This window comes from Nanorana parkeri, unplaced genomic scaffold (genome assembly GCF_000935625.1).
Source record: "Nanorana parkeri isolate BGI_ZX_2015 unplaced genomic scaffold, ASM93562v1 scaffold145, whole genome shotgun sequence".
NCBI lineage: Eukaryota > Metazoa > Chordata > Amphibia > Anura > Dicroglossidae > Nanorana > Nanorana parkeri.
Genome location: NW_017306413.1, coordinates 2015451 through 2039363, shown reverse-complemented (window position 1 = coordinate 2039363; position 23913 = coordinate 2015451). Strand labels below are relative to the sequence as shown.

The 23913-nt window shown below is 38.3% G+C and overlaps 1 protein-coding gene across 1 annotated transcript in view; it reads left to right on the top strand.

The window, feature by feature from the left end:
• The first annotated feature begins 3013 nt into the window (after positions 1–3013).
• ADARB2 (adenosine deaminase, RNA specific B2 (inactive)) overlaps positions 3014–23913 on the top strand; it is a 450356-nt gene continuing 429456 nt past the window's right edge. Inside the window, exon 1 of the mRNA XM_018554192.1 lies at positions 3014–3530. Coding sequence (XP_018409694.1) covers positions 3434–3530 — 97 coding nt within the window. The 5' untranslated portion in view covers positions 3014–3433. The remainder of the gene's footprint in view (positions 3531–23913) is intronic.

Sequence of the window (23913 nt, the reverse complement as noted above, 5' to 3'; positions counted from 1 at the left end):
TCTAAAAAGTCAGAGAGCCCGACTGTCAGGAGAAAGAAAAGGGCCCGGCGGCATACCACATCCTGCCGATGGCCTTCTCCATCACCAAGAAGGCCACCGGCTGTCGTCAATCAGATGACGGCCTCGGGACTCCCCTGTATACAGGACATCAAATACATGGCATGTGGTGTATATATCATATGTGTATACACCACATTAACAAATGCAAGTTTTTTTCATAACGCTATGCTGTTTTGTATCTCAGTGCTGCAGGTCTCCTCTAGCTTCTTTCAACCACATTAGGTCTGCATGCACTTGCTGTACATCATTGCTGTGGACTGGCTTCCTGATAGCGACAACGTTGTTCCATGTCAGCACAATATGCGTTGGCCCTGCCACTTCCAGTCTTTATAGATAGCACATGTAACAAACTCACAACACAGTTGGGATGAGGTTTGAGACTTTGCGGCAAATCCTACGGCGAATGAATGCAGAAATGCTTCAGGAATTGATCAGAATTGAAGGCGCTGGAGTGAAAGGGGCCTTATTTTTGCACTGGTCAATTCAGGCCAATTATTGCCAAGCCAATTACATAAGCTTGTCTATTAACCTTACAAAATGGCCAAAATTTTGTATCAAGCCTCATCCCCAATAGACTTTAGTGGGATTAACTGCTGAGTTTGGTTTTGCAAATGTCAAACTCTAGATGTGTGGTACTATCTCATATACACATATGTGGAAGGCCATTTTCCTATGTGCATGTGGAACGCACGTACACATTCTTATATATGCATGCACATGGAATAATGGCTGTCCATATATGTACCAAACACTGAGTTTTATACATGCACATTTTGGTTGATTCTTGTATGATTTTGTATGATTTATTTTGGTATGCGTCCACATGCACATGGGACAATGTGAACATGCTTAGCAACATGTGCATGGAATAATGGCTGTCCATATATTTACCTGGGTTTATACTATACTGTTTGGATGGCATTGTTTTGTGCGCATGTGTTATATTGTTCGCATGTGAGAATATGTACGTGTGTTGGACATGCACATGTAAGATTGTGTGCTGGGTGGTGAATGCTCATGGTGTAATGGCCTTCTATATATGTATATAGGAGATTGTATGACACACTGGAGGGGGATTTATCAAAATTGGAGCAGACAAAATCTGGAGCAGTTGCCCACAGCAACCAACCAGCTTCTCTCTTCAGTTTGTTCAGTTAAGATTTGAAAATGAAAGAGAGAAGCTGATTGGTTGCCATGTATGGCTGCTCCTGATTTTGTCTACTCTAGTTTTGATAAATTCCCCTCACTGAGTTTAATATATGCACGTTTTGGATGATTCCTGTGTGATTTTGTGTGTTTTTTTGGTATACATTCTGCATGCACATTGGAGAATGTGAACATGTGTTGCGCATGCATGTGGAATAATGGCTGTCCATATATATGGGATTAATTTTACTGGGGAATGGAGTCTGGAAAATGTGTGTGAACATGAATATGGGAGACTGTGTACGTGCGTTGTGCATGCACGTGGAATAATGGCCATCCCTATATGTATATATTTATTTATTACAGGTATTTATATAGCGCCGACAATGTATGCAGCATTTTACACAGTGCACATTCACATCAGTTCCTGCCTTCCAGGAGCTTACAATCTAACGTCCCCATCTCAAATGCAAAATTTCAGCAGGAGCCATTTAAACTTCCAGCATGTCTTGTGGGAGGAAACCCATGCAAGCACAGGGAGAACAAGCAAACTCCATGCAGAGAGTGTCCTAACCGGGATTTAAACCAGGGACCCCAGTGCTGCAAGGCAGAAGTGCTAACCACTACACCACTATGAGAGAGTATCACTCACTGAGGTTTATATATGCATATTTTGAATGATTCTTTTATGAATTCTGTTATTTTGGTATGATTCCGCATGCACATGGGACAACTTGAACATGCGTTGCACGTGTGCATGGCATAATAGTCATCCATATATTTAGTATTGTTACAGTATGCTGTTTGGATGACATTGTTCTCTGTGCTTGCATTATATTGTTTGCATACATGTGGAGTAATAGCTGTATATATATATAGATATATATAGATATATATATGTATATTTATTATTTTGTAATATTTTGAGAAGTGGAATGACTCATGATATAGAAACTCTTTTTCATGGGGCTGTCTTGGGACAAAAACACATTTAACCCATGCATTGCTGGGGGTGGGATGGTGGACACTGCATGGTAAATTCTTATAGCAGCCCAGAGTTGATCTTTAAAACATATATGATATTTTAGTGACTGGATTTAAAAGGATGAAGAAAACTTATTCTGTAATAGAAGACATCTGGCACTTCTATTTATGTATATACATTAATAGACACAGATGAACAATTGCAGAGTAATGGCAGAGGAATTCTGTCCTAGAAAAGGGACTGTCTTTTAAAACTAGGTTGCTGGTATAAGTCTGGGACATGAGGTTCTATAGGACACATGGACATATAAAAGATAAGTAGATTGAATTCACATCATTTCTGCTATCACACACATCTTACCCGAACATTATTCATTCTTCCTAACCATAAGGTAACAAATATTTGTTTTCCTCTTCTTCTCTATTAATATGAATGTAGCTTTAGGGGGAAAAAAGGCAGTCTGTGCTTCCAACCCAGGCATGAATAGTACACATCTCTAATGTAAAAGAAACGTGATTTTCTCTTCTCCGAGAATGAAGGCAATAAACATCTAATAGAAAAAAACTCTATGCCCAGAGAACCAGTTGCAAGCAAGGTCCACAAACCTAATGTTCTGCCCATGTGGCTTAATGCGAGAGGCAGAGAGCTGCTTTTTGTAACATGCATTCTTAAGAAGCCCCCCAGGCTCCTTCCAGAGAAAACTGGCAGTATGTTCCTATAGCCCCTACAGCGCAGCATCTCCTTCCTCCCCATCAGGTCCTAAGCATATCCGTCAGCCCAAATGGGAGCTGAATTTGCAAAGCTGACAGGGGGGGAATACAAGAGGACGGATGGTGGTGCTGATGTCAGAGCCAGGAGACAGTTCTGATTGGGTCTAATTAGACTTTGCTAGAGCAAATAGACAGGCTCCCTGCATGACTGCCTTCAAAGTGGCTAGTGCCAAACGACTAGCAGAGGTGCAAAAAAAGTGGATCCAGCCCTGAGAAGAGAGAGAGGCAGGCGAGCTGGTGATGAGAGGCTGATCCCAGGGCATGCTGCCTGCACCAGCCAGCTTCCCAAGCATGCAAAGAAGATAAAAAGACACTTAGCGCAGCTAATAGCAAGTGACTACATGCCAGAACAACATCCAGCTGGATAAATCAGCAGCTACAGAGGTAACAAAAGCAGCCGCACAGATCCCGACAGCGCAGGCACATTTTGGGGACTATTCTACAAACATTGCCCTCTGCTTGCTCTTCATCAATGGCTTCGGTATTGGGGAACAGCAGGACGTCTGGATGTCCAAGTAACCAACTCAAATTTAAGTCTAAGAGGAGGAGGAGGAGATGTAAGAGGAAAGGTAAGCAGCAGCTTTTTTATGTACCTGTTAACTGCTGAAGAGTTTGCTCTTGACTCCCTTTAGGGTGCGTTCACTTTTTACATAGCTGCCTACATAGTAAAAGCCATTTGAAGGGATACTCTGCTTTTTGGGTCAGCTCCTAATTGCCAATTTTGTATTATTATAATTGCATATTTCTTAGAATTTATCATTGTAAAGTAAACATTTTAAGAGATAATAAGAGGTCTAACATGCAGAAAAGAAGGGGTTTCATTCAGTTCTGGAAATCAGGGGCATAGCTTCAGATTTTAGGACTCCCTGAAAGTTATACAAGTGGTTTGATTGATCAGTGTCAAGAAATGTGAAGACTGTGATTTCAATCTAGTATGGAATAAAGGAAAGATTGTATTCATTTCTAGAAATCAGGGATGCAGAGATCCAGGGGCACAGCTTCAGATTTAAGAACTATTCCAGGGACTTCTGGCAGAATGATTTGAAACATTCAAGTTTATTACAGAGACTGTGATTTTAATCATTTCCATGGACAAAGCTTCAGATGTTAGGACTGTCCTTGGAAACCAAGGACTTTTGCCAGTTGTATGGGTGATTTTAGAGCTTAGGGTCTTACAGTATATTCCTCTAGGCATTTAGAGACTGTGATTTGAATCTAGCATGAAGAAAAAAAGAGGGGCGATTTGTTCCAGCTCTGCAAATCAGGGACATTTCCAGGGACAAAGGTTCAACTGACTGACAATGACTGACATTTCCAGGGACTGACAATGATTATTTCACAAGGTGAAGAGTGATTTGTAGTTATCAGTGTCCTTACAGCTTGTTCTTCAGCAGCTCCCTATTCCCTCCCCAGCGAGATTCATTAGCATGTCTGTAGCTTTCTTTCCCTCTTGTCACAGACACTTAGCACATGATCCCTGCCAATTCTAAGCGGCAGTAATTCCACATTCACAAAATGCCTCTTGCTTCCACAATGTAAACTCGGTGCATTAGCAGCAGCAGTCATCTTCTAGCATGCAATCATGGCAAAAGCTGTACATGTGATCTGTCATTCCACCACAACCGTTGCTAAGATTTGCAGACAAAGATTGTTAGGCTCCAAGAACATCCTGCTTCATCCCATATACCTAGTTGTCATCTGTGTCTGATTTGGAGGGACGGTCCTTGATTTTAAAGATTTGTCCTCAGGAATGTTTCCACTTTGCAGCTTTCACCATGCATACCGTAAAATGTCTTTTTGGGGGGCCAAGGTTAAACTATGTTGCTAGTAAATTAAGGCTTTATTACAAAATACAAATCTCACATAGTTTGGGATTTTAGCCTTCCCTGGTATAGAGCACACCAGCTCAGCACCAAGGGGTCCCTGGAAATGAAGTGTTGGTAGCTTTGAGACAAAGTTTGTTTTTAGCTGCTTTCGAACATAAGAAAAAAAGCTACAATGTCACAAATAAATGAGATAATCAAAAGTTAATCTAATATAATGTAAAACACAAGAACAAAGTGTTAACAAGTAAATAAGTAATACAAATAAAAAGATACAATGATAGACTGATACAAATGATAGACTGACCGGTCTGTAGCTTATTCACATGATAATGGGGTATCCTTTGTACCAAAGCTAGCTCTACTTTCCTGCATTAAGGCCCAAAGTTGAAGCCGTCATAGTGGTCCGTTTAACTTAAAGATTAATCACATACAATTTAAAAGTTTCAGAAACAGAATTGAATTGTGCAGATGTATAATTTAGCACTTTTGATTCTGGCTTTGCAGAGCAAACTGCTATAAATAAAATGTGTGATTTTTTATAATACTTTTTTCTCTCTAAAGGATGAGTATGTTTCTGAATCATATACTTAGCACGCCAAGACAAAAGAGCAACAGAAACTCTGCTGGAAGTCGATATTTCCCTTAAACTTTTTTTGGTTATGATCTTTTGACTGGGTTTGGATTCTTTGATGCTTCCTGTGTCTTAAGGAGCTTGGAATTCCTAAGTAACATCAAGGCTTAAGGCTGTGCAGTCTATAAAGCCAAGTTAACACTCAAGTTGCCTATTAAAAACAATTGTATTATGGTCACAACAAACACCCAGCAGCTTAATATAATATTAAATTAGCCACTATTTAGGGCAGTCCGTCAGATAGCTTGTACTGACAGGGGATTCACTTAAGTCCCTCGTTACTTCATTTTGAGCTCATTTAAACCTGAAATAGTAAATAATTTATATCTGCTAGTCTGATTTGATTGTTTTCACACCAATTAGTTGTTCTATTTGTTTCCACGCCAACAATATAGCCAGACAGCTTAAAAGGTAGTGCACACTGCTATCTGCTTTGAAGCAGTTAGGCTTTTTAAAAACAAAAAAAGTTTTATTTTTTTGGGGGTGGAAAATAAAAAAAAAATCACATGATATTCTAAAAGGAAGTGTTGTATGAAATGAGTACAGACTACACAGATTTAGGATGTATTGCGCAGTTAATTATGAAAATTACTGCATTCTTCTGGTTTTCGTAACCTCTACTGCGCAAGACCTAGCAGGCGTTTTGGGGCTTCAGGGCTGCAAAGGTCTTGCCTTTAGATGTGTGATTTTTAATAAAATTGTACATTTCCACCTTATGCCAATGTCAGGTGTAAAACCCCTTCTGGGTGTTCTGATGGAATATCTGTTCTAAGTTAAACAGATTTAAAAAAATTAATATTATTATTATTTGACTGTTAATACAGATTCAAATCATAATAAGATGTCCTTTCATTTCATGAGCAATAATGTACCACTGTAAGCACAAGTAACTTTAACACTGTCAGAGTGTCCAGTCAGAATGCAGGAAAACTGAGAATTAAACATAAAATTGTAAAACAAATAAGGAAATATTTATTTTTTACATTAGATCAAAGGAGTTGATACTATAGGTGTGTTATTCACGTGATATAAGAGTTGTCCAATCCTCTGTTATTCTGAACACAAGAACTTTGTGAAACATAGTGGCATAGTAACATGGTAACACTGAAAATGTGTAAAAAGGGGTAAATACAATTGCTGGTTTATATTTATATTTAGGCCAATAATACAATGTGAGTTTTTATCAGATGTGTGACTTGGTATACAGAATGCATTTATATGACATCATATATTCCTCAGAGCTATAAAAAGTCCACAGGTCCACAGGTGCCTTACTTATTATTCAGTGCTTTATCCATCTGTTTTACTATGTTTCTATTTTTATTACATGGTTTTGTATGTTATTTTGTTATTACTAATTATATGTTCTTTAGTATCATTCATTCAGCTAGCACCTTGATAATATTCTGTACTTCTGCACAGAGAACATTATAGAAATGCAAGTATAATAGATAGATAGATAGATAGATAGATAGATAGATAGATAGATAGATAGATAGATAGATGTGCATACATTCACCCTTGCATACAGCATTTAAATGTACAATAAGGATATGTGTCATTTCAATTATTTTGCCCTTACCCAGTTACAAACGTTTAGCTGCTGGCATGGAAATTTCCCAAGTGCACTAGGATAATAGCTAATTATGCCACTTTCGGGTAACATATTGCAATCAAATCATTCTTTTACAAACCCATATGTTTGAGAATGAAGTTCCTGGGAAGATGTATGTGGCTTATAATAACCCTTTGGAATGTCAACATCTGCATGTGCTGTATTCCTTGTCAGACCTGTCACTGTCAGCTCATATAGAGACTTGACAGCTCTAACAACAAAAATATGCTCATAGTATTATGAGAGTTGTTCCATTATTGCTGTCACTGCGGCGTCTCCTAAACAGCGCCTATCGGTTCACTTTGACTTTTCTTTTTAAAGATGGGAAGCTGGGCTAATGTAATCACAGACATGTTCTTATAACTGGTATCTCGTATATCATTTGTTTACATGACTTATAGTTTGTTTACCAAAAAAGACTAGCAAGGATCTGCTGTGTTTAAATGTTTCATCTATACTGTGCTTAAAAATATCCCACATTATAATGTGTTGAATATAAAATCACCCAAATATTAAATATATTGATAGAAATATTCCAATACTATGTATCTAAAAATTTTCCATCACTTTTGGGTTTCCTTCTTCTATTATGTATCTAGAGCTATGTACGATATTATTGTTGTTGTTGTTATTATTATTATTATTATTATTATTATTATCATCATTGTATTTATCACCAACATGTTCCAAATGTCTTTACAATAGAGGAGAGAGATACAATAGTGAAAATACAAAACATTTGTTGAAAAAAAAGTGTGAGGCCCTGTTTGCCATGGCAGTCTGCCAGTTTGTTATGTATGATGATATGTTTTGCAGATGTATGTGTATGATTATATACAGACTTCTATAGCTATGTGTGTGTAAAAATACAGACTAGGCTTTTTCTGGGATTTGGGTTGATGGGTTTTGGCAGAACATGTTGAATATTTTACTAGGTATGTGCCCTGTAATGTTTTATTTCTAGTAATATTTATGTATGGTATGGTTCATACAAAGTGTGCATACTGAAGGTAGCTGTTTGGATGACAGGGCATGTTTTTCAGTTTGTTACACTCTGCAGTTTCTGCCCTTCACAGTGCTGTGAGGTTAAGGCATAAGGCTACAAAGGTTTTTGCAGAGATTCTGCATTGAAACAAAGTATGTGTCCAATATCCCTATCCTTTTATTTGGAAGAACACAATAGATATAACGATACAATAAAAACAGAGTACAAAGTGATATCCATATTTTCTATAACAATGATCAAAATTGGGTGTACGTGCTGAATGCAAAGTCTGTGTTTTCTGCATTGTCTGTTGCGCAAAAAAATTTATTTTGATCTTGGGGTGTGTGCGTACTTGGATGTTTGCAAATTAAATTAGTGACACATAATGAAGTGCTGGTCTCACACTATGATCTACATTCCAAGATAATCAGTGGGATTGCCCAAGCCACTGATTGACATGTGCTGCCATTGGCTGCTTTGTCCAATGTCAGATGTCCTTTATCAGAAAATCAATAGGGTGATACGCATTTCACTGTCATCGGACCGGTCAGTATTTAGCCTCTGTCCAGTCCTGCATGTTAATTAGCCAGGTCATTATTTTTCTGGCTAAAGAGATGATTCCATTTGACTGAGCCTTTGTGTTGTCTTCAGACAATCTCACAAGCATATATCAGAGGTTCAAATGGATGTGTAATATAATGGCTACAGAATAAATTGTTTACGTAAAAGAAAAGCTGATGAGAAATAAAAATATCTAAATGTAGAAATCATGTTCTTTTTTCATCAGGTTCTAATTTTGTCCCATATGCTTACAATTTCTAATTTTATTTTTAGACACTCAATAAAACAGGTATCTGGAAGATACATAATGGATAACTGCATTGGGTCCTCCCGATTTTGTAGATTAACCCTTGGACTGCTCTCAGTACCGCAGTTGTCTTGCTGGTTCCCGAATACAAAAATATGCTGACTTTAAAAATAACCTAATCTGATCGTATTGACAGCTGTATAATACAAGTAATGTATCAACATTTTGTTTTAAGATGACATTATTTTGCCAACACACTCTTGACAGCTGATGGAACACATTGCATTGACATATGTTATGTTAATGACAAATCAAATATTTTTTATCAGTTTTAATAGTTTGAAATGTTCTCAGTCTGAAACTATAAATAATTTGGGCTCCGAAAGTAATATGTACCCTTGTGTTTGTAGTGCATCTTGTCATAGGTGATAGAGCATCAGCCATGGCTCGCTGGTGATTTGGTTTAGAGTGAAGAGGTGCGCTAAAAGCAATAGAAAAGGCTTTGTCTATATCACTGTGTAGGTGTTCTTATAGTTCTCATGACCTTAGTCTTTGTTTGAATGCATTTGCACAAGACTTGATTTTAAAATCAAACATTCAATATTAATAACTCATTCAACAATATTCAATTTAATAATAATAATAATAATACATTCTCTAAATTATTATTACTACCACTATTATTATTATTAATAATAATAATAATAAAAATTGTAAAGAAAAACTGTGAATGTATGCATGATAAAAATATAGAATACATTTCTGACTGATGGAAGGAAAGGGTCAGCAGTTCACATATTCCTGACATTAAAGCCAAAAGTCTACGGCTTAATATTTTACTGGGTACTAAGGAATTCAGTTTGGCATGACGAAGATACTGAAGTGTTTTTAGCTATGAAATGCTCTTCCTCTCTGTGCATTTGATGACTCCGGAATGGCGTTTCAATTCTGCATAGCATTCTTGAAATGGGACTTCCATTCTGCATAGTTGACCACTTTAAAAATGGGACTTCCATTCTGTGTAGTTGACCACTTTAAAAATGGGACTTGCATTCTGTGTAGCTTCCATTCTCTCTATAATGACACATTAATTTTGTATAACGAGTCACTCTACAAAAGCGCTACCATTGGGCATAGGTGAACACTCTACAATGGCGCTTCCAACCTTCATAGTTGACTACTCTACTCTAGGCACATTTATTACATTAATAATTTTTACAAATACCTTTGTTCAGATGCCCAGTCAGTGAAATTTTGTATAGAATATAAGTATTTGAAGTCAATATAGGCAAGGGTAAAATAAATCCTTTAGTAAAACAGCCCCCAAGAGTGTTATATAAGAAGGGTTAGGTAAAAACGTATTCAAACTTATTCATTAAAGTACTGGAAGAAAAAAAAATCTAACAAATCTGTGTTGCCCATGGCAACTAATCAATGCAGCCTGTTGGAGACTTGCATAACCATTGATAAATTAGGCAGATAGTAGCTAACTTTATCATGCTCATTATACAAACACCCTAGATTAAATAAAGCTGACTGATTACCAGAGCATACTGCATCTTTTCCACCTTTATCTGTTATACAAAATATTATCTCACCAATATGGGGCAAGATTAACTCGCTGTCGTCTTGGCCTGTGCATCTGCATTTTTATACTTGCATTTGTGTTTTTCATTTGGTTACTATTATTATTAGTATTTTATAAGACTCAGCACTTTCCTGCTGACGTAAGGATGCTTGCTAAGCAGTAGACGGAGACAAATTTAGTTCCAGTATTTAAAAAGGGCAGAACATGACTGTTTGTGTGATTAAAACATTTTCTTACAACACGGAAAGGCAGATAGGCAGAGCAAGGTCACAACTGTAATGGTGCTCATATGGATGAGTGGCCTTTATCTCATCTACCTGTCAATCAAAACTGCTCGTGTCAGATGGGTTGTAAAAAAATTTATTTAACTTTATTTTATGAAAATGTATGGTATTGTCATTATTATCATTAATATAATGCAGGGTTTATTTCACACCAACAGTATGTGCAGCACTTTACACAATGGTACAGTTACAATACAATTTCAATACCGGAGGATTAGGATGGGCCCTGCTCGTGAGAGCTTACAATCTAGCATGATGGCATACTCCAACCCTGAAAGCTTGCACCATAATGCTTTTCCATAGGACACAGGATTGGTTTGGGTAGATCCTAAAGAATCCACCAGTGTGTCTTTGTACTGTGGGAAGAAACCTACACATATGCAAAAAACAGTGTTGATTTACTAAAGTAATAAAGACTGTTCATTTTGCAAGCTGAATGCTCACTGTCATTCACTTGCAAAGTGAACAGCCTCCACCTATCCCTATAAACAGCATACTTTGTGGTTATTGAAGCAAGGACCTCAGCACTGCCACAGTGCTCATCAGCAATCCACAATGCTGATATGCCCAGATATATGCTCTTCGTTATCTAATGCCAAATGCATAACTTAGTCAACATCCTAATGTAGCAAAGTCCTTTCAAAATCTCCTTCTGCAGCTAAAAATGGTGTGGAAACAGCCATGTAGTACCCAATGTTGGCTAACAAAGTTATGATTATTGGGTAGAGTAGAGATTCGCAATAAATAATAGTCAACTGATGCGATTTTATAGCTTTGTGTAGACATTTTTTAAGACAGAGAGGACTTCTATCTAGTTCAGGTGATTGGTGTTAAGTATTGAGATAGGCTGCTGGCCAGGTCTACATGTCAGCCGCCCTGCTTAGAATGGTTGGTTCTATTTGTGATTATGTTGTTATTTATTATTGCATATCATGTTCAGATATCATCAACCATTAGAAGGAAGAGTCACTTGAATTGCTCAGATTGTTGGGAGTTCCCCACTCTGCTTGTGTATTATATGGAATTAAACATATACATGTTGGCAGAAGGAATAACTAAAGAATTAATTTTTACAGCAAAACCGATATATTCATTAACTACCATTCATATGGTATTATTGAGTTCAAAAAGTGTATACATTATGCAGATAATATATTTTCTTTATGAATATAACCCCTTTTGTCTGTCTAAAGCTGATATTTAATTCTTGTCTATGTTAATGGATTGAGATACTTGTTTTCTCTTTTTCAATATCTTTCAATGTCTACAGCTGTTAAATGTCTACACTTAAGTTCCCAGCCCCTTCAACCTGCCTTTAGGGTTTACTCTCATTTTCATTGCACAGATTGCAGTAGGATTCAAACCCCTTTTGTTGCAGCAAGGAAGTAAATTTCCATGACAATCGCAGATAGGGAAGTCTCAAAAGATGCTGCAGGGTCCATCCAAATCTAAATCAGCTATGTATAGCCATGTTTGCTGCACCTCACTGGAGATATTTCTCTTCACTTCCTGTCTCAGTGACACATGAGAGGAATTTTCTTCAAAGGGTTCGAAAAGCCTCTTTTAGTCATTATCGGAGCATGTGTCCCCATTGTAATATTTTCCTTCCGTCCCTGCTCTTTGCATTTGAACTTTGGATTTTCCCTTTACTTTCAGTCACGGTGTCACTGGTCATCAGGACAAATAGAGGGGGAATCTGCCCAGCGGGAATAAAGACAACAATAAAAACCTGTGAAAGTTGAAAGATAGTGCTGGACCCTAAGGTTGTCGAATTGGTTTTGCTATCCAATAAAATGCTAATAGTGTTGGTTGAGGTTACTGAGGTGGCAGCTTCCATTTTGATTCCCACAGTTTATTTATAGTGCAATAAATGTAATATTATAAACTGAAATGCTACACTACGGTTTAATAGTCTAATGGTACATTTTATTCCAGTAGAGGGATTGGAGATCAAAAAGGGAAATCCAATGCGTTTTGAGGGTCTAAAAACACCCCTTTATCAGGGCTTAAAAAGAGAAAGACTATATATGGACTGAATTGAGGGTAAAAATGTTAGTTCTCGTCGCCAGCTGCCTTAGCAGCCAAACAGGAAAGAGCTGACAGAGGTTCTGACCCTTCCCTACTCTATATAAAAAAAGTTTTCGCTTTGGATACTCTATAATGTCCTTGTTCACATGTGATGTAATTATGCACTTAAAGGGAGGCAAGCAGTGGTCATGAGAAATTGATATTTTTGATATTGCCAAGTATATTATTACAGGGCTTTCAAATGCAAAATAGGCTAAAAGACAATAAACACTCCCTTGCACTCTTTATTATATCTTGCAAGTAATAGTAAACCATAAAAAAATAAAGAGCAGCCGGTGTGGTTAAAGGAGTAGATTATGTGGGCTGAAAAGTACGATTATTTCAGTATGAAATCCAATAACATTGAGACAGATTACAGTAAGGCTGCAGATAAAAGGACCAGTTGGATTTTTTCTATCTTCCAACTCTGCCATGGCAATAAATGAGCTCGTTTCATCGCCACTGTGTTTTTCAGACCAAACTGTTCCCTATGACAGGTTTGTGTCACGTCTCAAGATGTGCCCCTCTTATCTTGTCCGCTGACAGCTCGAGAGGCAGGGCTGGATTCAGTGATAAAATTAAATCGATTAATCCTTTATCCGCCATCCGATTTCTAGTGATCCGTGTAATGACAGCAATTTGAGATTGCATCAAGGGCATTAGCCGTGATGGTTGAACTTAAATTTAGAATTAAAACGCGGGATTCGTGAATACGCATCTAAATACGACAAGCTTTTTCCTCTCCGTGTAAAAAAACAGACGCTGAATCCTCCATATCCACCCTGCAGTTAGTTTTTAATTTCAACTGCTTAACCTTTCCCACTTAGATCATTATGCAGAATCATATGGTGTAGGCAGACTGTAGGGTTCAGCCAGAGCTATCATTGACATTATAACAAGGTAACTTTTTAATAACACACTGCTTAGATTATGTCTCACACTCTATTATACTAAATTAAATTTATACCCCTAGTGTAGCATTTCGTAGCTGCCTATTTCTTTTGTATCAAAGAATTTATGTTGCTGAGTCGCACATGGATAGAATTATGTTTTTGATCACTGATCTCATTAAACGCAAAGAGAGACAGAATTTACATACAGTATATAGATTTTAGTATATAAATAGCTTATTTAACCAATGATAGTATATTTACATTTTATCGTGGTGGGACTTTTTGATTATTTTATAAAATAACCCCACCCCCTTCAATGTTGCCTTCTATTCCTAAAGGAAGCCTGCGCTGAGGAAAATATGGGAGCTTCCATTGCTGACCTGCTTTTGAAAACACTAACTTATTTTTGGTATTTATATAGCATCAACACTCTCAAAAGGCTTACAACCTAGGATCCCTATCTCACATGCATACATACATCCACACACATAATAATAGGGCTGATTTAGACAGGGGCCAGTTAACCTACCAGCATGTTTTTGGAGCATGAAAGGAAACTCACTCAAGCACATGAAGAACATGCAAACTCCATGTAGATGGTGTACTGATCAGAATTAAAACCAGGGACCCCCAGTGCTGCAAGGCAAGAGTGCTATTTACTAAGCCACTGCGTTGACCACAGCCACTGTTCTGCCTGCAGTTCCTGGCTGGTTTGCAATGGCAGTCTCTAAATACCTCTCAATACAGATTTCCTTTAATAGTATAGTCCTAGCGACACAGTCCTATAGGTGCAATAGTTTGATGATGGACAATGGCACAAGTGACCAGAATTACCATAGTCAAGAAGCCACTGAAATGCAATACACGAATGAAAGAAACTCCAGAGATAAAAAGAATTGCCACAGATTTGCAAAATGGATAGCTTTTGACCCATGCGTGTTTTTGGATGCACCAACAATAATGTTGCAAAAATTAAAGCCTCTAGTGGGAAATGAAACCTATCTGTTAACGTCGTGCTTCTGTTGGTGCTGGGCAACAAACTAATCATTTCAGAAGGCAATTACATCCAGCAGAGAACTTTCTAGAGCATAACCACAAAGCATTTAGAGGGTGTTACTGCCCAGGGCCCATGAGGCTGGAGAGTCCATGTGTTCTTCTTCCTTCTGATTTAGCAAAGTTGTGCTCACATTACATTGTGCAATGGATAAATAGTCTGTTATATTTCTTCTATATGTCTTTTTCTTTCTGTAGTTTGCTGGTTCATCTTGGATCTGGTTTGCTGTGAACAATTCTTTTATATGGATAACATCATAAAGAGTAGATTTAATTATTTATTTACAAACAGAAATGGAGGGGAGCTCACTGGTATGTAAGGTTGTGTTACAGGTATCTTTTAAGGAAGGAAAGCCATACCAGAATACCATTCTCTATTAGATATATATAAGTTCCTTTGATCCTTGTATCGGTGGTAATGTTTGCTTCTCATAGCCTCGGACATGGCAAGGACATATCTGGAAGCTCAAATTACATACTAAGCATCCAGTGTTTGGGGGAGCAGCTGGGGAACCATGGAAAAGGAATGAAGGTTCATGGGGACATCTATTCATTATCTCCTGGTGTCAAGATTTAATGAAGAAATTATACCTCAGTATAGTAATGAATGATAGGTAACCTTTGAAGTTTTTTGCACAATAGGAAGACCCCCTTCAGATTTTTCATGTGTACATAGTATATTTATGTCCAAGGCAGTCAATGACTTCATGGCTCTGACACAGTAGAGTGTGAAAATCTCAGCCATCACCTGCAGCAGTTAAAACGGCCTTCAGGAACGCAAGTATCTAGAGGTCATTCTTTGTTACACAGGTGAAAAAAGGATTCTTTTTTTATTTTATTCTTCACTTGTCAGGAAAATAATGTGAAATACTTGCTTTTCTTTTGTGTTAAGTAGAGAATAAGTAGGGGAGTAGAGTCAAATTGGATGCACTCAAACAATTATAGCAGGTTTATGATAAAGTAACCTGCAGTGTTATTTGTTTTACAGATATGTCCCTGTAGACAAAGAGCATAATGATTTCTTTTGTGTCTTAGTTAAAATCTTCCTTGTATGTGTATATATTGTTATGAAGATTACCTTTTCTGGGAATTTTGAAAATGTAGCATTTTCTTTTAGCATTTTGTTCTTTAAACAGGCGGTATTTACATATCACCGCTTACATCACAAATGTTCATCATTGGATTATGGGCAATCATGCAAATCATTGTAGTATGCCCCTATGGCGTATTGTACATCCAGAACTGCTGGTGTATAGCACCAATACAGTCTAATTTTGCAATTATTTATTTTTACCTGTGTACAGCTGTTTCTTGACTATTTGTTCTAATCAGAGTAAGATATAGAACATATCACTTTATAAAATAGGGCTTGGAAGGGGGACCAAACTTGGATAGCTGGCCAGTTTATGGTAACATGAAGCATACACCCGTTGTTTCTTGGATCGTTGTTGGAACTGAGGACATGCGAGAGGGCATATTGCACTTTGTGGTGTTTTAGAACCCAGTTAGAGTCACAGAAATATATATGCAGCCAGAAAGACACTTCACTAACAGTAACAACCTCTGAGCAGTTGTGCAGTTTGTCTCAATATGTCTGTGCAGTCCATGGGCTCCAGAGTTAGTCACACCTTTGTGTAATCAGCTCTCAGTAGCAGAGCTGGCAGGACATGCCCCTTCTCTTCCTCTGCATTGCAACTCAGAAGTGTGAAAAGGATATTTTAAGGTATGCCCATGCAAAAGGTTGTCACACATTATGCAAAGGTACAGGGCTATAAAGAGATAAACAGGGTTGAGACTTTATCTGTTCTTCAAATTAAGGGTTTTATTTGGTTACTTTTGCTCCCCCTCACCCATTTATCAAGCTCCACCTTTTTAATATATGTGACTTCCCCAACAAAATATGGGCATTTGTGAACTATGCAAGGATGGTCTTCAAGTTTAAAAAGGGTATATCAAGCACAGCTGAGCTCTTGCATGGAGACATGATGAGCAGGCTTAATTAGCCAAGCAATGCCGACAGTGATAATGATAAAATGTAACATTACAATTTTTGTTTATTGTAGTCCAGTCAGTGAAAGTGGAGTTCAGATGAGTTAAATGGTTTTATTACACACTGCACATTGCAATTTCTATTATTAAATGGAATCTCTCACAAGTTAGCACATCTGGCTGACAAGAAACCTTCTTCCTGGAACTATACACCCAGGGCAATGAAGCTAAACCAATTCAGCTACACCATAACTGATGTTAGTAGGAAGCCCAGAAGAGGGAACATAGAAAATGCTTCTCAGGCACTTTTCCTTATGACTTATGCTTTCCTTTAAAGGGTAGCTTCACAAAACTGATATTATACATAACTGCTACACAAGCCATTTTGTAAATTAGTGCTAATATAAATGACATTTTAGTTCTGCAGCCAGCTAGCATTGTCTTAAACTGGCAAAGATTAAAGCATGTCTTCTGTGTATGGGGGTATCTTCAATACTGCTGGATCTATAGAAATTTTATTTCAGGCTCAGGTGATTGGTTCACTACTTTTCCCAGCAGTTTTTTCATATTACAACACCGCGACCGATCATGTGACTATAGCAGGAAGACCCTCCCACTCAGCACAGAAGAAGTAGGAAGTGTCCACAGAAAGTAAGAAGTGAGTGGAATCCATGTACGAATCTCAGTGCTAACAGCAGCAGGTAGGCCAGTGCTAAGATCTTTGCAACATCAAGGGTGAGGTTGCCTCTTTTCTCCTTAAAATAAGAGGAGAAAAAAATAGCTTGTAAAAAAAGTCCTGTGCTCTTGAAATAGAATTATGGCATCCCATTAAAAATTATGTGCTACAGCAGTTTATTGTAAGTGCATCTGCACTTATAGTTTTTTCTTAGTCACTCTGCAAAGTCCCCTGCTGATCCTGCCAGTGAAGTCCACCTAATGAAGCTTCCTGTGATGGTGTGGCAGCGATGCTGCACTGCTACTGGATTCAGAGCAGAGTTGCCGTTCTCATGAACTGTGTCTGCTTTTACTACAGTGGAGTAGACATTGCATGCGGTGTAGCTATCGGCATTATCAATGCTGATTCACAAGCCTGTAACTTATCAATCAAATAATCAATGTACAGCCACACCTAGACCTGCCTACTTCTTTCTGAATTGGCAGCATAGCCTGTTGTTGTAACCCTCCCACTGTGAGCTCCAGTGTCTGGGAGGGGGAGTGTTTGAGACACAAATGAAGAAGGATTTGGTTCAGTCAGGGGAGGCAAAGGATGTTTTTTTTTTTAACTATAAAAGGCTTGTGCATCAAATAGCAAATGGATTTGGTACTCAGTGTTTAAGAAAGCTCCATAGACTCACCACTCAATTCTAAGTTCCGCTGCAGTCAGTCCACATTCTGGGTGAAGACTATAGTGTGCTCCACACTTGTTCAAATGAATCCTCAAAAGATCAGCCACACAAAACCAGAATGAGTGCAATCCAAATGTTTCTTGAAATAATCCAAACAGGTTCCAAAAAAAAGTAAATCCAAGAGTACAATGAACAGCATGTACATCACCATAAGCATCTCCCACACCACGCTAACACTTGAACATCTCCCATACCACACCAAACGATGTTGGCGTGGTATGGGAGATGTCATGGTGATCTACACGCTGTTTATTGTTCTCTTGGGTTTCCTTTTTTTGGAACCTGTTTGGATTATTTCAATAAACTTTTGGATTGCACTCATCCTGGCTTTGTGCAGCTGATCTTTTGTGGATTTGGGACTCGTTTACATAAAGGAGCCCTTAGATGTATTTTAAAGTTTATGCCAAGACCAAAATATATGTACTATATAGCTGCGATACAATCATATGTTCTGTGTTTGTCATTTTAAAGACCCTGCAAGTACAGAAAAGTTTCAGTTGATCTATCAGAATTGCACTCATCCCCTATGTCCTGTTGTGGACGAGTGGTGTCACAAGGGGGGTGCGGGTGGGAGTGGGGGGTGTGTCCCCGCACCCAGGTGCCACCATTGGTGGGGTAACACCAAAATAACTGACAGTCATTTTGGTGTCACCCCCTATGAAAAGTCAGGCACTCGGTCACGGACCGAGAGCTCGACAGTGTCAGGAAAGAGGAGGGGACCTGGCGGCATACCTCATCCCAGATGGTCGCCGGAAGGCGTCAATAAGACGACCACGCATGCGTGATGACGTCACGGCGGGGTATCACCCAGTTTCCGCTCCGGGTGTCACCCAGCCTCGGGGTGCTCCTCTAGTGGACTAGAATTTTTGTGGACTGAGTGTCGTCATCTCTGCCAAGTGTCTTTCGCTAAACTACAGTTAAATACCCTGTGACATAAAAGCTAATCATTCTGTAGTTAAAGAACTAGAAGGGCTCTTTGAGATCACACGGCAAGATTGAAATGGACACAGTTTTTGTTTTTTTTGCACTTATCAAACAGATAGAACAACATACTTTCAACTCTATGTTAAACAGACCAACAGAAAGCAAATAAGAGAAGTTCATTGTTAGGGTTAACATACACTTTAAGCACAAGTTAATTTAATTTGAAACTATCTGTTCCCTCTCTCATCGCTACCATGTAAAGAGGAGAAAGGGCTAAGCAATCACTCGAGACACACGGCATGTCCAAAATCCAGTTTTGCTCCGTTTTCCTGATCAGTACTTTGAACAAAGTTCTAATGGATGATTTTTATGGCTGTGAAGATGGTGAAATGAATGTTTAATTGCCAGCAGTAAAATGCCTTGAAATAACATTTAGTGAAATGAGATATGTAGGCAATCAGAGACTACTATCCATCTAAGAAAATTGCAGTTGGAAAAAAAAAACTACCCTTTTCCACCCTACTGTCTGGAGTAGATAGGAGAGTGCACAGTGCGGCTTCATAAAATGATACATTTTAACAAAAATCAGCTGCTAATGAAGCACTTAGGGTGAAACTCAAGATACAGAGAGAATTCCTATTCAAGTCAGTGGGGTGTTTTCAGTCAATTATGGTGGTGCAATCAGCAGCTTCAGACTGTACTTAATCTACCCCTCCCTTTCCAAGAAGGTTATCCATTAAGCTGCAATGGCACAGATAAGGACATATTGAAGCTTCTGATTGACTAAAGTGACTGAGGCCTGATCGCTGCTATCACGCTATAATGAATGGCACAGTTTAATAAATAGCTCTGCAGTCTTCCTATTCTTTATTCCATCATCATATTCATAGAAAGAACCTACCACATATTAAAGTGACACTAAACTCATAAGATAAACTTAGAAAAAAATGCATTTAAGCACCTGAACTATTAACAAAAATGTATCTTATTTGTGTATCACTCGGCTGTAGATTCTCAAATCCTCTCTGAATTCATACTGACATTGTCCGTCCTTCTGGAGGGTGGCTTATTTTCTTCCCCGTGGTCCCTGTGTGTTGTAAAGTAGCCATCGGCACCAAGCTGGCTCCCATGATGGGCTACAATCTTTCATTTAGTTTACTAATTTGTATTGAGATTATAGTCTATCACGGGAGTAGGCTTTGTGCGGTGGCTACTTTACAACACACAGGGACCATGGGGAACAAAAGTAGCCACCCTCCAGAAAGAGGGACAGTGTCAGCACCAATTCAGAGATGATTTGAGGATCTACAGCCGAGTGAGACACAATTAAGCTACGTTTTTGTTAATGAACTTGAATGCATTTTTAAGATTTAGCTCCTGAGTTTAGTCGGCAGGTTTTAAATAAAACCTGCCGGCAGTGTAATTAGAAGGCTGTCCTCTTTCTGAAAACGCTAAATTCCTGACATGCCGATCCATTGGGTTTTATACATCCTGGACCACTAACCCGAAACAGTATACAGTGTATAGTTCAGGGCATGGACTTTCTAATCTGCATGCTTGTTGTTCTGAAATATAGAGTTTATTGTAACCAAAACACAGCTAGGCCAAAAGAATCTTCTGAAGGCAGTTAACGATGACATTCTTCATCTCTTTCAGAAAATTGCAACAGATGCATTATTTTGGGGCAACATTCTGTCAGTAATTTGACCACTCTCAAAGATGTTATAAAAAGCAGCTGAATGCCATGGTCACTGCACAATGCTGCCCCACAGGAGTGAAATGTGAACTGACCCACTAAATTGTGCATGCTTCTTATGTCTCTATAATGGACACCTGGAACTGCACGGGCGGGGAATGATCTCCTGAACGCTAATCACTTTATTATGTTATTTTGGGGTAATTTGCATCTTTAAATTATTCATGTTGATGTTATAATTCTTTATGATAAAATAGTGAAGAACTTACAGTATTTTAACTGCCTTCTAGTTTCTGACATATAAAATAACCCCTAACCCCAATACGTCTAAATTCTTCTCTCTTTCCCTCGCCCCTTTTTTATTAAATGAGAAAACAATTGTATAGCACAGTGCTATGCACAATGCATGTTGTCCATATGGCTAATGTAGACCTGATGTGAAAACTTAGACCATTATGCAGCTTGCTCAATCATACAGCTGTACATTTCAGTGTTCAATAAATATAAAATGGATTTCTTATATATACAGAATATCCTTCTATTCCTCAGGCAAGAAAGATAATACATGTTACACTCTTAACCCAACACCTGCTCCTAGCCATCCTTAACACAACATTTAAGTATAACCACTTTAGGTAGCCACCTCTCCAAGCTCACTCCTGTGATGGACTACAGTCTTATGTTTAGTTTACTAATTTCTATTGAGATTGTAGTCTCAATACAAGCTTGGAGCTTGGAGCGGTGACTACTTTACAACACACACAGGGACCATGTGTAACAAAAGTAGCCCCCTTCCAGAAGGAAGGACAGTGTCAGCTCCAATTCAGAGATGATTTGAGGATCTAGAGCCGAGTGATACACAAATAAGATACATTTTTGTTAATAGTTAAGGTACTTGAATGTATTTTTAAGATTTCCTGAAAAACTCCTGAGTTTAGTGTCATTTTAATAAGAGACAAACAAATAAATCCCAACTCCAACTAACACTTAAGCAGTTAGTTTTTTTCTTTAGAAAAAATACCTAAAGCATAGGAATTAAAGATGATTGTTGTAAGCTTACTCTGGCAGTGTTATATTGTTTATCCTAAACCTTGTAACTGAACCCTTTTTGCTTGACAGCTTGGCCTGCTGAAGAAAAAAATAGAACTGGTTGGTACTTGCAGGACCAACAGGTGCTAAAATTGTGGTACAGAGGTACAGCATACTTTTCCCCTGCCAAGCACTATTGTTCCATCCATTGACCTCCTTACATCTCTGCTGAGTCCTGATGTGATGTAGGGGTTGGAGCATTGGAAGAGGGTGCGGAAAGTGTTGATTGCTGATGAGCTTAAAGGAGGCTGCAGCACTGGAACTGGGGGTAGGGTTGATACAGGCTTCTGGAAAGGTGAGTACACCACCTTTTCTGTTGCAGGGAACATTTGGCTGCATTCTTTTAGAATCTAAAAGGGATTTTCACTTCTGTTCATATCCAGCCACCGCACAAGCAGCCACTGATACTATTGACAGACTGAATCATGTATGTAATTTTTTTTCTTGTGTCCATAGTTTCACTTTAAGCATTGATAAGACAACAATAAATAGCACCCAGTCTGTCATTTTACTGTCAGGTTAAATCATTAACATTGGTTGTTGAGTGCAATGCATGATGGGATATGTAGTTCTGAGAAATTGAGATTGCATCACATGTAGCAGCAGGGAAATAAATGCAAAGCACACTGGGAATCCAGGAAGTTGTTGAAAGTGATGGGCAGACAGAAGGCAGCAATCACTACATAAATGGGATTTTTTTCAGGTACACTTTGATTACATTATCAAAAACAACTCTAGTGTGTATTCCTATTACAATGTTGATGTTATAACAAGACAGTATATGCTGGGACTTTACAACTCCTTTCATGATCTTACTGTAGACTTTGGTGACTCATTGGACACTGCCATTAAACATCTTTCTACTGTATAGTGTGCATCTCATCTAATGTCCTTGTCTGACAGTGAACAGAAAAACATTTCTAAGTTATTGGACAAACCCCTTTTGAAGCTCTGTTCAAGCACGTGCACCGACATACACAGAGTCTTCTAAAATGCTTGAGTTGTCTAGATTGGATGAACATTTATGCCCAGGTGGAGGATTTACTTTGAAATCCAGTTCTGTTTACTGAAGTAGGTTAAAATCTTACATAACCAAGAAACGCCATGCTTAACTTCTGATGTTTCTAGCAAAGTCTCCCTGAATTGCAACCGTAGTGTTCTCTAAGTACAGTATGGATTTCAAACAGTCCACGTAACACATTGTGAAAAACATCCTCCTTCTGCTTGACTTTCATGCTCATTTTAAAATCCCTTTAGATAATGCTGATATTTTACTTGCTATCAGCAGTCGTTTGCTACATTACTGGTGAGAACTAGATTTCCGAGCTAAGCCTTTAATAATAGCTCTTAATCACAAAATGGAAATCTTGTAAGTCACGGACCAGCCTTAAATTACCAGAATTTAAGGAGAGGAAAGACAAGTGAGGGAAATAAACAGGATATGTGTGTGTGTGTGTGTTAACTACTTCCCATCTATAATTGTACTATTTCTGTAGTGTCTATGTTATTGCCTGGGCTAGACTTCTAATTAGTCACAGAGGACCTGTGCCTAGGGTTCTAATGTCTGAAGCGTACCTATTTTGGCAAGCCATCTCACCCCCCCCCCCAGTTGTCCATAACCCCTGTCCTTCTTACTGCTCTCATTTATGTGTCAGAGAATAAAAAAAGAAAAGTAAATTCTTTTGCATGTGATTGGATGTTATAAATTAACAGTTTACTTATTGCTGACTAAATGAAAACCAATATAGGCGCAGAAAAGCTGGAATCTCCTGTCTTTCAGACTATCAACATCTTGCAGAACCTGCTCCAGGCAGTTCTTTTTAATTATGAAAATGCAGTAAGGTTGTTAAAATTCAACTCACATATGGAGTCCCCCATATGGGAAGGTCCAAAGGGTCACAACTTCATGGCAATCATAGGCTTAAAATGAACCTTCAATCAAGCTTTGGATATTCAAGATTTTACATCTGCTTAACAAGCAATACATGAGCTCTAAAACAAGCTCTAACTGAGCTATGTTGCTTCAGGCATTGTGGAACAATGCATCCTTAAATTTCATAGCAGAAGCACTGCATTCCATGGGTTTATATTAGAGATT